The 14,630-nt window shown below is 35.4% G+C and overlaps 1 protein-coding gene across 1 annotated transcript; it reads right to left on the reverse strand.

Annotated features, from left to right (window-relative positions):
- Positions 1-13,681: 13,681 nt before the first annotated feature.
- On the reverse strand, positions 13,682-14,197 carry LOC131182874 (uncharacterized). Its single transcript, XM_058152224.1, has one exon. The coding sequence runs from the start codon at positions 14,195-14,197 to the stop codon at positions 13,682-13,684; it is 516 nt and encodes a 171-aa protein (XP_058008207.1).
- Positions 14,198-14,630: the final 433 nt, after the last annotated feature.

Below are 14,630 nucleotides of genomic sequence, written 5' to 3' on the forward strand. Positions count from 1 at the left end.
GTGATGTTACATGGAAAGGTCCTTATCATTAAGATTTGGTAGGGTCATAGCCAGAAACCACTTGGGGTTTATTGCCAATGGGTCTACAAAAAAGGTGTTGTGCCTTTCTCCTTTGGCTAAAGAAGCAAAAGTAGCTTTGGAGGCTATGTATTTTGCTAAAAATATGCCCTTTTCTTCCTCCATTTTAGAATTTGATTCAACAGTCTTGATTTTAACTCTCTGAAATTTCCAGACCAGTATTAATTTTAGGGATTAATTCCTACAATTTATCAATCAAACTTAATTAGATTAAAATTATTTAGTCCAATACTATTTTAAATAGCAAATTATCAAAACATCTAAAATAGCTTCAAGAATTCACCGCTTTAGATTTCATATCTCTATATTGCCTTTGATATTCTACTTAGCTCTTGCTTATAAAGTTACTACCTTTAACCTTTAATTAAATTCATTTCACAAATGCACATGCATGCATAAAGTACATGTTCATATATAACACATGGCTTCCAAGTCTTCTTTAAATTTGAAAACCTTTATTACTGGTAAAATGTAATATGCAAACCTTTCTGAAACATGCAACACACAATTGATATATTATATTATTTATTAAAAAATATTGAATAAATTTACAACATGTGTTATACAAAATTATTTTCTCAAAAATGTTGGCATAACCATTATTTTTTCAAATAAATCTCAAAAGTCCATAGTGAACACCAAAGAGCCAATGGCTTCAAGGTGATAGTTCATTTGAATATTATTAAGGCAATAGTCCACCATTAAAGCCTTGAAGAGGCTAACTCAAAGAGATAGTATGCCACTAAAGCCCTGAAGAGGCTAACTTAAGGAGATAGTATGCCACTAAAGCCCTGAAGAGGCTAACTTAAGGCGATAGTCTACCACTAAAGCCCGAAAAAGGCTAACTAAAGCTAATAATTCACCACTAAAGCCCTGAAGAAGCTAACTTAAGGTGATAGTTTTCCAAGTTAAGCAAATTGAAGGTGCAAGTCCACCTAAGATGATAGTCCACTAGGCTAAATAAGTTAAAGGTGAAAGCCCACCTAAGGCATAGTTTGCCAAGCCAAGCAAATTAAAGGCGAAAGCTCATTTCAGGCAATAGTCCACCATTATCAATGTAACAACCCAACGAGGGACCGTTACTGGTGCTAGAGATCGGGTTAGCTTAAGGCTATCGAAACCCATAGCAAGCCAAAACTTGTAAAATATAACTCATTCCATATGAACCAAAAACCTAAGCAACTCATAGATAATCACACTTTAGCATTTACATTGGGGCATGCATCATTTATTTTCTTTTAAAAATGGCTCAAAATTTGAACCCTTTCATTTCAATCATATATGCTAAAGTGTAATTCTCTCATACACTCATAATTATCACATGAGAATACTTAAAAAGTTAAGGTAAGCATCCATACAACTTAACTTAATTAAAACTTAATACAAATCCTTACAACCATGCACAGTATCTATCCATTTAAAAATTTACATGTCTAACCTAATACATCAGTTACACATAAGAGACTTTATAACTGTTCCTCTTGCTAGCTCTCCCAGAAGGCACCTCTATCCTTGTAACTCTGCATTTGGGGTTGAGGGAAAGAGGTAAGCTTCAAAGAGCTCAGTGAGTAAACTAACCGAACATAAATTATTCATTCCATACATATGCAATGCATCAAACACATGAGTTTTTTACATCACAAATATTTCACATAAGATAGACTTAACAATAGTGATTTCCCATATCCAATGTATTCAACTCATACAGATGCACCTCAGGACTTTTGCTTAAAGACATAACAATTCTAATGTGCCTAGTTCATATAGAGGCTCCTCATGGCTTCTGCTTAAAACATAGTGAGCCAGGGGCTTCTTAGTCCTTACTTGGTCTTACCAGATTATATCATATCATATCATGCATGATCATAAATATATAATGTAACTATATCATGGGAGAAACCAGTAGGTCATCCAATTTCTATTGACGTCAATAATAATTATGAATAAATGCAACATCTTCGTGTTCTAAATACCTACATCTTAATAAATAATAAAATGATGCATGTGGATGATTATGATTTCAATTAAGTTAGTTTCATTTATTATGGTTAGAGTTACTCATTTCTTATAGCCTATGAACCACCAACCACGAATGGTAGCTATCCTTGGATACTTAGCTCCCTGAGTCCCTCAAATCTGATTCTATAAACTTCGAACCCTAAAGAGTTTTTCAAAGCTCAAAACTCTATACACATGCTAAACATCTTATTTTAAGTCATTTTGGATCATAAAAATAAGTTTTTTAACCTTAGAATAAAAAGGGAAATAATGCTAACAAAACTAACTTCAACTGCTCAAATACTGAACTTGAAATGCCCTATTTGGGCAATGGCAACTGCGGTTGCCAACGTCTTGGATTTTGGTAGCTGAACCTGGAAATCTCCAGAGAATTGTAGTCACTTCAGCTACCAAAATAATAATCTTCGGCAACTGAACCTGGTAATTTCCAAAATTCCCAAGTTTAAATTCTATAGTAACTTTATCCTCAGAACTTCAAAACCAATCTCAAAGCTCCCTAAACATTTCAACCATAGAAATGCATACTTAGGACCTCTATCAACTTAAGAATCTCAAAGAAACACGCATGCATCTAAATCAATGAGTGAAAATTTAAGTGTTCTCAAACTTCACTAAAAAACATCAAAATACAAATCATCCAAAGAACTTAATTAGCATAATTTTCTTTAAAAACTAACTAATTCATGCTTATAAAATATTTCAACTTATCAAAAATTCTCATAAAAGAACATATAATTGAAAACAACATCAAACCCTTAAGCATGCAACACCCCTTCCAAACTCAAAAGCCTAAGACTACTAAAAAATCACAAGCAATTCAAACTATACCATCCTAGCAATGATCACTTACTATAAAACATATGGGAAAATAAATTAAGAGAGGAAAACTACCATTCTTCCTAGGAAAAAAGATAGCAAGAGAGAGAAAAAAAGAAAATTAATTTTTTCTTTGAAATCTGAACTGAAATGGGCTACTTATACTCATGTTGTCGAAGGGACTTTCAATTGCCGAAAGCCCAGCTTTTGATTACCAGAGTCCATTTGTTCAAAATGACATTTAAATAATAAAAAGACTTCGGCTACCGAAAGTCTAACCTTTGGCTGTCGAAATTCTTTCTGCCCAAAAACAACATTTAAAACTTTTCTTGGTCAAAACAATTAAAACATTATCACTCATAAATACATCTTTAACACATCATATCATACATATAAAACTTACCACTATTTTTCTTATCCATAAAATCCTAAGTTTCGTGAAAATTTCCCATCTATGATAAGAATTCCGATGTTGAAAAGTAGTGGGTGTTATAATCAAGTTCATCAAGACAATAGTCTACACTCTAAAAATTTTAAGGTGATGTCAAAACTTTGATGTCTAAATACAATGAATCTAAATATTCATACTTGAAGGGGACTAATGATATAGCTCCCCAAAATATACATACTTGACCCAGTAACTTGGGTCTCGGATAGCTCATAAGCCAAACCATATTAGTGGTCCAGCCATATGACTCAGCCAAAAGAAGGTTTGGCTTCTTTCGACAGTTCTCATCTAGACACATGATTCAGTCACTATAAGAATCATCCAACAAAACAAAAGAATCTTAATCAAAGATAGTAATCCTTATCTTGGTGGGAGAAAGAAACTACCTGCATGGATATCCTTACAATTATGTCAGCTAATAATTATATAATTGACTTTCTCTAATCAACTTCTATATATGCTCTATATAAAGAAGTTAGATTATCCATGCAGGTAGTTTCTTTCTCCCTAATCAATCTTATTCACTATTCTCTTATAACAACTTTAATTTTAGTGCCAGAAGGTCCTCACCAGAAATACCCTGATGGACCTTTGATCAATGTGTTCTCTATTTTACAGGTCCATATTTGCAAAAAAAATTTCTGTAGACTGCAACACACACACACACACACACATATATGAAAGCTAAAAACTAAACAATGATTAACAAAATGACACTTTTATTCATCACTAATTAACACACGGTATAACTCAAAATAATAATTTTTTTAAAAAGATATTTAAAAATTACAAATTTTAAATATTTAAATTTTGTTTTTAGTTTATCTTCTTTACAAATTTAATTACTGGTATTACATAATGCTTAACTTAATAATTTTATCTTAAAATGTATAATTATTTAAATTTGAAATATAAGATAAAATAAAAGGGAATATATATATGTGTGTGTCACAAGGATTTTGCGGACGCCAGACGATTCTCACTGAAGTGGAAAAAGTGAGGAGTCACCACTTTAATTTTAAGAGAAATTAAAGGAAACCATTACTGAAAATAAAACCACTTCCGAAATAGAGATTCTAGGTTCGGAGTCCGTTCACAGGTGGGGAAGGTGTTAGGCACCCCACCTCGTCTCTTAACGAGGGTCGACAAATTTAATGATATGCACTTTATAACTTACAATTGATAATTTTGGGGATTTTGGAGTCATGATGCCGGTCCTTACTATTGATGAAAGAAACGTTTAATATCTCACCATTTTGGGTTTCCCAAGAACACAGGTATATGGGATGACCCTACGGTGAATTGGTGTTATGTTTATTTGATTTGTTAAATATTTTATCTAATTTCTCCCTCTTAGAATTAGGACCCTAATTCTAAAGAAGTGTTATTTGGCCCCTAAGGATTCATAATGAAAGAGGACTTTCGGCTCACATATTATGTACATTGGTATTTAGATGTTAGTAATATTAGAATTTTGATTGAAAAGAATTCAAGAAAGGACTCTCTCTTGATCTCTTAAAATATTCTTATTAGAATTTTAGCTTAGAGAATTCGGGTAAGGACTCTCTCCCGATCTCTTAAAATATTTTTATTAGAATTTTAGCTTAGAGAATTCGGGTAAGGACTCTCTCCCGATCTCTTAAGATATTTTATTAGAATTTTAGCTTAGAGAATTCGGGTAAGGACTCTCTCCCGATCTCTTAAAATATTCTTATTAGAATTTTAGCTTAGAGAATTCGAGTAAGGACTCTCTTTTGATCTCTTAAGATATTCTTATTAGAATTTTAGCTTAAAGAATTCGGGTAAGGACTCTCTCCCAATCCCTTAAAATGTATATATTAGAACTTTCATTGAGAGGATTCAGGAAAGGACTCTCTCCTGGTCCCCTCCTAATTCGTAAAAAGTGAATTTTAAAAGGTCTCAGTTGTGAGACCAAACTCTTTTGACCCTATTAGATATGAGAGCGTCATATGCATCATCTCTCACTTTTCATATCATCCCAGACTTTTAATTTCCGATCTCATGATTTATTTATCCAAACTTTCCTCAACTTATTACGACATACTCATTTGGAGCCTTTTAGACATCTTACTTCGGAGGTTTTTCGTCCCAGCTTAATCCCAAATTTCGACCTCATTTCTATTTTCAGAGCTAGTCTGAATAGCTAACCTCTCAATCTGTCCATACTATTCCTAATCATTTTTATCCTGATCGGAGATCTCCATATTGTCATTTCCTATCTGTACTCCTTACGATACTTATAGAATATCAGGGTCCTAAACTATCCCTTTTTTTTTTACACGAAATAACATAAAGAAATTAAGGACAACGTAAAGACAAAAGGTAAAACTCACAAACATCACAAAAAAGGGTGAGATAAGTCCAATTCTATGTAAACTTATTCTGAAGATTCGTTGTGAGGAAGAATCTAACAAAGACTTTATGTCATGAACATTTGAGAAGGATAAGTTGAGTACTTACCTGTAGAAAAGGCTGAAATAATGAGTAAGCTGGTACCGATGTCTTTGTGAATCTAGAGCCACTAAAACTGAGACCATAAGGTGATTTTGAGGAGTCACAAGTGATTGAAATGAGATCTTCTTGACTGGCGGTGATTGAGTTTTCAAGATGGTGTGCAGTTGTTCAGGGTATGGATTGCAAGGCCTATAGCTTCCACTATAAGATTCTTTAGAAAATTTGTTTCTAAAGTCTCTAGGAACCTTGAAAGTTTCTGATTGAAAATAATAAAGCTATAGCAAAATTTTAGGGTTCTTCCTTAATAATCACTGCTGCCTCCATAGCATTGCATGTAGGTATTTATAGGAGATGGGTGCTCGGAGATAGAGGGTCAAGATTTCAGCAGGAGGAAATGAAGGGTTAGGATCTAAAAGGACATAATCCTACATTCCAGAATTAAAGAGGATCAAAACTGAAGATTAGGATTGCATTCCAAATTTTTGTCCTTCACCTTTTCATCCAACAGTTAGGAGTCACGCCTTATAGAATGGATCCAAAGGTTGGGAACAAAAGGTGCCGAATTAGTTATTTACTTTTGATCTAAGGGCTTCAAATCCGTCCTTACAATTATGATCAACGGTGTAGATTGGAATGTATTGGGCTACTTTAACTGCCTGCAATCTAATGGCAAGGGGCTAAACTCATAAATTAAAGGTTATGATTGGGAACGATTGGACTCCTCCATCACCTTCTATCTCTATAGGTTGTTCCATGTTTTACCCGATCTCTCTTATTTCTTGATTCTTACCTATACCAGTCAAAGTAATAAATCCTCCGATTATCAATGAACCGCTTCGAGTTCTGCACGTAATAAATGCCAAGGCCTTATATATATGCAGGAGAATTTTGTCCTTCACATACTCATAACCTCCCTTCTTTGGTGAATTTCCAATCTTTTATTTTCCCTCTTTTAGCTTTTCTGGCCAGAATTCTTCTCACGACAACCACCTTGATCTTTTTTCGAATGTTTTCTTTGTCCATCTCCTAAAAAAAGAAAATTCCGGTGATTAGAGGTTTATTAGGGCATCATCTGATGACGGTGAGGGAACTGGACTAATTGACCGATCAAGGTCTAAACTGACTAATGTGTCGATCTCAGATCGATTTATCGATATGGCTTGCAGACTGATCTCTGACAAGGGGCTCGCTAATTTCAATCTTAATATCGGTGACCGCCTCTTAAAGTTCATTTGGCTCCCAACCATATTGGGGGTCCCGATCGTTGGTCGGTTCTGGTCGATGACATCGACAAAGACATCGAGCCTCCCATAGTCTTTGCCATAGTTAACGAGAGCTACCCTTTCGATCTCCATGTATCTCTTGCACGGTATCTTGAAATCGGGAGTGGTCTGAACGGCAGGAACAAGATAGGTAGAATGTAGTGAAGGGAAATTTATAATTGTTTATCTTGAAAGATCACCCAAGTGATGTAATCTGATCTTTTGAAAATGAAATAAAGTTTTATTTATTCAAAATTGATTGTTTATTTTATTTTATCATTGCATTATTTTCTAATCTCTTATGACTGTGTCTGATCTGATCTTCACAATTCACACTCATCGACCGATCTGTCCTGACCGCTCTTTAAATATTCGATCTCCCTACAACATTTCTAGAATTCACCTTTGATGAGTCATCAAAATAGTCCAATCTCATTAACCAATGCATCTCTTGGGGCTTCATGAGCATTTAATGCTTGGCCAGGTATAACTAGGGAGAAGTATTGGCCATTTGCCTACTTACACCATTTTAAAATTCTCTGAGCAACTACGATGTTCTTTCCTGCTTTCTAAAGTTTGTCGGCATCGATTTACACTCTGATAAGGGCTTCAATCTTTTTCCAATCAATTTTATCTTTATCTTTAAAAAGGAGCAGTATTAACGGTCAAAGAGCTGCCAGTCCTCCTTTTGTTCACATTTCGTGGACATCGAACGAAGGTGATTTAGCCAGACCGAGTGAGCAACCTAAACCTTCTATGGCCATCGTCTCAGTCCATGGTCGAGCTAACAAGTCAAAACAAGTGTCGTCTTCAAGGAAAAAGAACTTACCCATGGACGAGTTGCCATTGGTCCTCAATGAGTCTGATCTCCAGTCTTTTAGCCAAGAGTACAACCTTCTGATTGACTCTTTCAAACTTATCAAATGTCATGGCGATCTTTGAGCCGATCATTTCTTTGAAGAAATCAACCTGATCATGGTGTATGAAGAACAACTAAAAGCCAGGCTTCGGTTTCCTCTTGACAGATTCTATAGAGCCATTCTGAAGTTTCATCATGTCTGTGTAGCCCAAGTGCATCCGAACTTTTGGCGAACTCTGGTGGCCTTCAGAGGTTTATACCGAGCTAAAAAGCTCGAGCCCACGGCCAAGGTTTTTGCTGAATTGCATAGGCTCGCTCAGCAAAAAGATGATGAATATTGGTTCTTCTAAGTCAAGCTAAACTGCGGGCTCTTCACCGATCTCTCTTCCTCGTTGAAGAACTGGAAAGATCAGTTTTTGATATTGAGGAGTAAGGAGCCGAATGGCTTTAAGGGCATTCCACGTAGTTGGCAGTATTTGGTTCCTTCAGTTCCTTAGAAGATCGCCCTAAATAAAGATGAGGATGCCATGGTAAAGGAGTTGAAGGATCAGGCGACCTCTCATAGATATTCATGTTTGGATGTGGTCATAGCCCAATTGAAATGGTGGATAATGCGAATGATCGCCCGTGAGGACTATGAGCTGTAACTCTCTGACCTTGGCCCTGAGATCGGTATAATCTAGATCCTTAGTCTCTTAACTTTGGTGATCTCACTAACTTGTTCTCTGTGCAAGTATGGCGAGAGGCGAGAGCGCAAAAGAGAGCCACAAGCGAAAGAGGGAGCTTGCCCAGAAAGTGCGGGAAATGAAAATTGTTGCTGCTGCTTAGACGCCGAGGCGAAACTTGGTAGAAGTACTGAGCTCTCCATTCCAACCTCCAAAGCAGCCAACCCCAAAGGTAGAGATCATTCCTTCTCCACCTCGATAAACAGAACCTCCACCTCTGCCTGTCTCTTCAAGTGCAGAAGGGGGGCCTTCCCGACCAGTCGTAAGGACACTCTCTCGAGGTGCTCAGGTCCTTATTCATTCTCTAGAAAGGAATCGTTTAGTTTGGGGCAATCCTGATCTAGCCAAAGTCCTGAGCGCCACCATCTATTTTCAAGAAGATCGAAATAGGATGGCCCAAGATAGCATTGACGATCTCCTGGCTCAGACGATGAGCTTGGGTTTGGAGACTATTACGAACTAGCATATGACAAGAGAAAAGGCTCATCTCTTGAGATAGGAAATTCTGAAGGCGGTCCAGGACGCAGCTACCACCAAAGCCCAACTCTCAACTGCTCAGGACCACATCGCCCAGATAGAAGATCGGGCGAAGTCTTAGGAAGAAAAGGGTTAGGAAGAAGGGGTAGTTGAACTAGAGCGAGAACTTGAAGATGCTTAGGCCTGTCGATCAGCTGATCTCACTCGATTTACTAAAGAGATCAAGGTGAAAGAAGAAGAGGCCTTGGTGAGAGAGGCTGGTGCTTATGTGAATGCTCATGGCGATCTTCTGGCCGAGCTTGTGAAGCGCTATCCTGAGAAAGACTTCTCCTGGATGGAGGATCTCATCCAGAGAGCTGAAGATGATAGCAAGGAGGAGCCTGAGAGAGAGGAGAGAGGGAATGATGAAACCGAAAATGTACCTGAATAGCAAGTTAGGGGAGACCCTCCTACCAAATGACTTGCATATTTTCTATTTTGAAATTAATTAAGTCTTTTCATGCTCAATTTTCTTAATTAGATCGGAAAACATCAAACCAAGTTGTATGAGTACTGAATAGAATTAACTCTTAATCAATTGAATAAAGTTGAACATTAAACCTAAGACTGGTTATTAATTATAAAACATAAGACCAGTTAGAGAGATCGGAAAACCATTACACATGAACATGAGATCGGATGATGTCGTGACCGAATATCGACTGAAACTTTGAAACATTTGAAGAGTGATTTTGTAAAATTGTAAAGATTTGAAAAGGACTTGAGCTTATTAGGATCGGAATCATTATTTAAGGATTGAATAAAACCTTAACTTTGTTAAGAATGTTTGAACAATTCGAGCGAGATACCTGATCACAAAACTATACACAAATTTGGAATTTTAAGGTATTTCAACATAGTGAGATCAGAAAACAATAGCATGTAAGATCGGATGGTTCGAAGATCCAATATCGATCCGGACACGTCAAATAAAGACGAAGAGATCGGAAAACAACCTAACTTAAACGTGAGATCAAGTTATTCCGAAGACAAACCATTGCTGAGTTCAGATAGGTGACCTGTGATTGGGTCATTAGTTGAGAATGGATAACATTAAGATGGAAAATTCATTCAAGAAAACATTTGAAATTACAACTTCATTACAACTTTAAAAGAAGATTGTATATTTATGCATTTGAGAGTCGACCAAAATATGGTGTCTACAGCTGCCCCTCTTTACATAATTTCTATTAAAGAGAATGAAATTCTCTTCTATAGGAATCATGTAAAAATTTAGAACCATATTTTGGGTGGATGAAATTTTGAAATAAAATACTGCAAATTAGAGCATTGGAAATTCAAATCAACTTGAGTCTTGGATTCAGAGGTTGATAAAAGAGGAATACAAGAAATTAAAAGCAACTTGGATCTTGAATCCAGAGATTGAAGACAAGAATTAAAGTGTTGAAAATTAAAGTTAACTTGGATCTTAAACCGAGAAGTTGATAACAAGAAATAAAATACTGAAAATTAAAATCAACTTGGATCTTGAATCTAGAGGTTGATAACAAGAAATTAAATGCTAAAAATTAAAATCAACTTGGATCTTGAATTCAGATATTGAAAACAAGAATGAAAGTGTTGAAAATTAAAGTCAACTTAGATCTTGAACCCAGAGGTTGATAACAAGAAATTAAATGCTGAAAATTAAAATTAACTTGGATCTTGAACCCAGAGATTGATAACAAGAATTAAAGTGCTAAAAATTAAAATCAACTTGGATCTTGAACCCAGAGGTTGATAACAGGAAATTAGAGTACTGAAAATTAAAATCAACTTAGATCTTGAATCCAGAGGTTGATAACAAGAAATAAATGCTAAAAATTACAATAAACTTGGATCTTGAATCCAGCGGTTGATAATAGGAAATTAATGCTAAAAATTAAAAGCAACTTGGATATTGAATCTAGAGGTTGATAACAAGAATTATAGTGCTGAAAATAAAAATCAACATGGATCTCGAATCGAGAGGTTGATAACAAGAAATAAATGCTGAAAATTAAAATCAACTTAGATCTTGAAACCAGAGGTTGATAACAAGAACTAAAGTGCTGAAAATTAAAATCAATTTGGATATTGAACCCAGAGGTTGATAACAGGAAATTAGAGTACTGAAAATTAAAATCAACTTGGATCTTAAATCCAGATATTGATAACAAGAAAGAAATGCTAAAAATTAAAATCAACTTGGATCTTGAATCTAGAGGCTGATAACAAGAACTAAAGTGCTGAAAATTAAAATCAACTTGGATCTTGAACTCAGAGGTTGATAACAGGAAATTAGAGTAATGAAAATTAAAATTAACTTGGATCTTGAATCCAGATATTGATAACAAAAAATTAAATGCTAAAAATTAAAATCAACTTGGATGTTTAATCCAGATATTGAAGACCAGAATTAAAGTGTTGAAAATTAAAGTCAACTTGGATCTTGAACCCAAAGGTTGATAACAAAAAATTAAATGCTGAAAATTAAAATTAACTTGGATCTTGAATCCAGAGATTGATAACAAGAATTAAAGTGCTGAAAATTAAAATCAACTTAGATCTTGAACCAGAGGTTGATAACAGGAAATTAGAGTGTTGAAAATTAAAATCAGCTTGGATCTTGAATACAGAGGTTGATAACAAGAAATAAATCTTGAAAATTAAAATCGACTTGGATCTTGAATCCAGATGTTGATAACAAGAAATTAATGCTGAAAATTAAAATCAATTTGGATCTTGAATCCAGAGGTTGATAATAAGAACTAAAGTGTTGAAAATTAAAATCAACTTGGATCTTGAACCCAGAGGTTGATAACAAGAAATAAATGCTGAAAATTAAAATCAATTTGGATCTTGAATCCAGAGGTTGATAACAAGAACTAAAGTGCTGAAAATTAAAATCAACTTGGATCTTGAACCCAGAGGTTTATAATAGGAAATTAGAGTGTTGAAAATTAAAATCAACTTGAATCTTAAATCCAGAGGTTGATAACAAGAAATAAATGCTGAAAATTAAAATCAACTTGGATCTTGAATCCAGAGGTTGATAACAAGAAATAAATGCTGAAAATTAAAATCAACTTGGATCTTGAATCCAGAGGTTGATAACAAGAAATAAATGTTGAAAATTAAAATCAACTTGGATCTTGAATCTAGAGGTTGATGACAAGAAATAAATGCTAAAAATTAAAATCAGCTTGGGTCTTGAATCCAGAGGTTAATAACAGGAAATTAGAGTGCTGAAAATTAAAATCAACTTGGATATTGAATCCAGAGATTGATAACAAGAAATAAATGCTAAAAATTAAAATCAGCTTGGATCTTGAATCCAGAGGTTGATAACAGGAACTAAAGTGCTGAAAATTAAAATCAACTTAGATCTTGAATCCAGGGGTTGATAACAAGAAATAAATACTGAAAATTAAAATCAACTTGGATCTTGAATCCAAAAGTTGATAACAGAAAATTAACACTGAAAATTAAAATCAATTTGGATTTGACTTAACCAATTGTTGTAAAGAAGCTTTGTGTATATACCTTAAATGTTCACAAAGAAAATTTGATGCAGGGTGTTCTTCTAGACAAAGTTTACTTAACAAGATAGCGAAGACAAACGATTGATGGAAAAGGTCAGAACTAGTTTCGAGGCTTGGCTCATGATTTTCTCTAGCACTCTTTTGGCTCTCTCCTTACTTTTTACCGTTTCTGACTAGAAGTGCTATTTTGGATTTTCACTCCTAGTTTTTTTTTTTTTTTTCGCTTTTCTAGGGCACCCTTTCGGATTTTCACCCTTCATTCATTTTGCAGAAAGTGCCCTTGCTAGTTTTTGTCTCCTTTCCTTCATTTTGCTAGGAGCGCCCTTTCGAGTTTTCACTCCTACATTTTTTTTATACATAATATATTTTTACAGCATCCGCATTCACCGTCCTTGGTAATTCTTCCCCATCCATGTGATTTAAGATGAGTGCATTGCCAGAAAATGTCTTTTTAATCACATAAGGCCCTTCATAAGCTGGTGACCACTGATCCCGAGAATCACTTTGGTTCGGGACGATCTTCTTTAAAACTAGATCTCCTGATTGGAATTCGAGCGGTGCACATTCTTGTTGAATGCTCTAGCCATTCTTCTTTGGTACAATAGCCCATGGCATACTGCTGTAAGTCTTTTCTCATCTATCAAATTCAGCTGATCTAACCTCGATTGGACCCATTTCGTCTCATCTAGTTCTACCTCTTTTAAAACCCTTAAAGAAGGAATTTCCATCTCTATTGGTAAAACAGCTTCCATCCCATAGACCAGTGAATATGGAGTTGCCCCGGTCAATGTTCGTACCGTAGTCCGATAGGCATGAAGGGGAAAGGGAAACATATCATGCCAATCTTTATAAGTGAATGTCATTTTTCCGATTATCCGCTTGAGATTTTTATTGGCAGCTACTACAGCTCCATTCATCTAGGGTCGATATGGCGATAAATTGAGATGTCGTATCTTGTACTAATCACACAACTTTTGAATCTTTGGACCATTTAGGTTCTTGGCATTATCGGTGACAATCTCTCCAGGAAGACCATACAGACAGATAATATTATTCTTAAGGAATTTCAGAAAGGTGTTTTGAGTGATATGAGCATATGAGGTAGCTTCAACCCATTTAGTAAAGTAGTCAATGGCCACCAAAATGAATCTGTGTCCATTGGATGCTTTTGGATTAATTGGACCAATTACATTGATACCCCACATTGCAAAAGGCCATAGTGAGACGAGATTGTAGAGCTGATGAGGTGGGACATTCATCTGATTAGCATAAATTTTGCATTTGTGATACTTTCGGAAGTATTCAATGCAATCCTTTTCCAAAGTGGTCCAGAAGTAACCCCGCCTTAAGATCTGCTTTGCCATCATATACCCATTGCTATGAGTAGCGCAGTTCCCTTCATGGGTTTCAAATAGAATTCTCCTTGCTTCTTTGGCATTTACGCATCTCAACAACTCACCATTTGAGCTTCTCATGTATAAGATTTCTCCACTGGGGAAGTATCCCATTGCTAATCTTCTGATCATTCTTCTTTCATTTCTGCTTGCCCCAGGAGGATACTCCCTATTTTTGATGTAAACTTGGACATCATGATACCAAGGTTTGCCATCTGTTTCTTCTTCGATCATAAAGTAGTACGCTGGCTCACTTCTTACTTTGATTTGTAATAATTGAGTTATTTGCCCTTCCTCCATTTGAGTCATCACAGCTAAAGTAGCTAAGGCATCAGCAAATTGGTTCTTGTCCCAGCTCAGGTGAGTGAAAGAAATCTCTTCAAATTCCTTGATTAGTTTAAGGAGATATTTTTAATACGAGATCAGTTTCGGGTCTTTAGTTTGCTATTCCCCTTTAACTTGGTAAATGATCAGAACTGAATCCCCATACACCTCTAATTTCTTTATCTTCATT

This window comes from Hevea brasiliensis, chromosome 9, assembly GCF_030052815.1.
Source record: "Hevea brasiliensis isolate MT/VB/25A 57/8 chromosome 9, ASM3005281v1, whole genome shotgun sequence".
Lineage (NCBI taxonomy): Eukaryota > Viridiplantae > Streptophyta > Magnoliopsida > Malpighiales > Euphorbiaceae > Hevea > Hevea brasiliensis.

What these genes read in the sequence shown, in the direction of transcription:
- LOC131182874 (XM_058152224.1), bottom strand. Translation starts at nt 14,197, where the DNA reads ATGAGAAGCTCAAATGGTGAGTTGTTGAGATGCGTAAATGCCAAAGAA.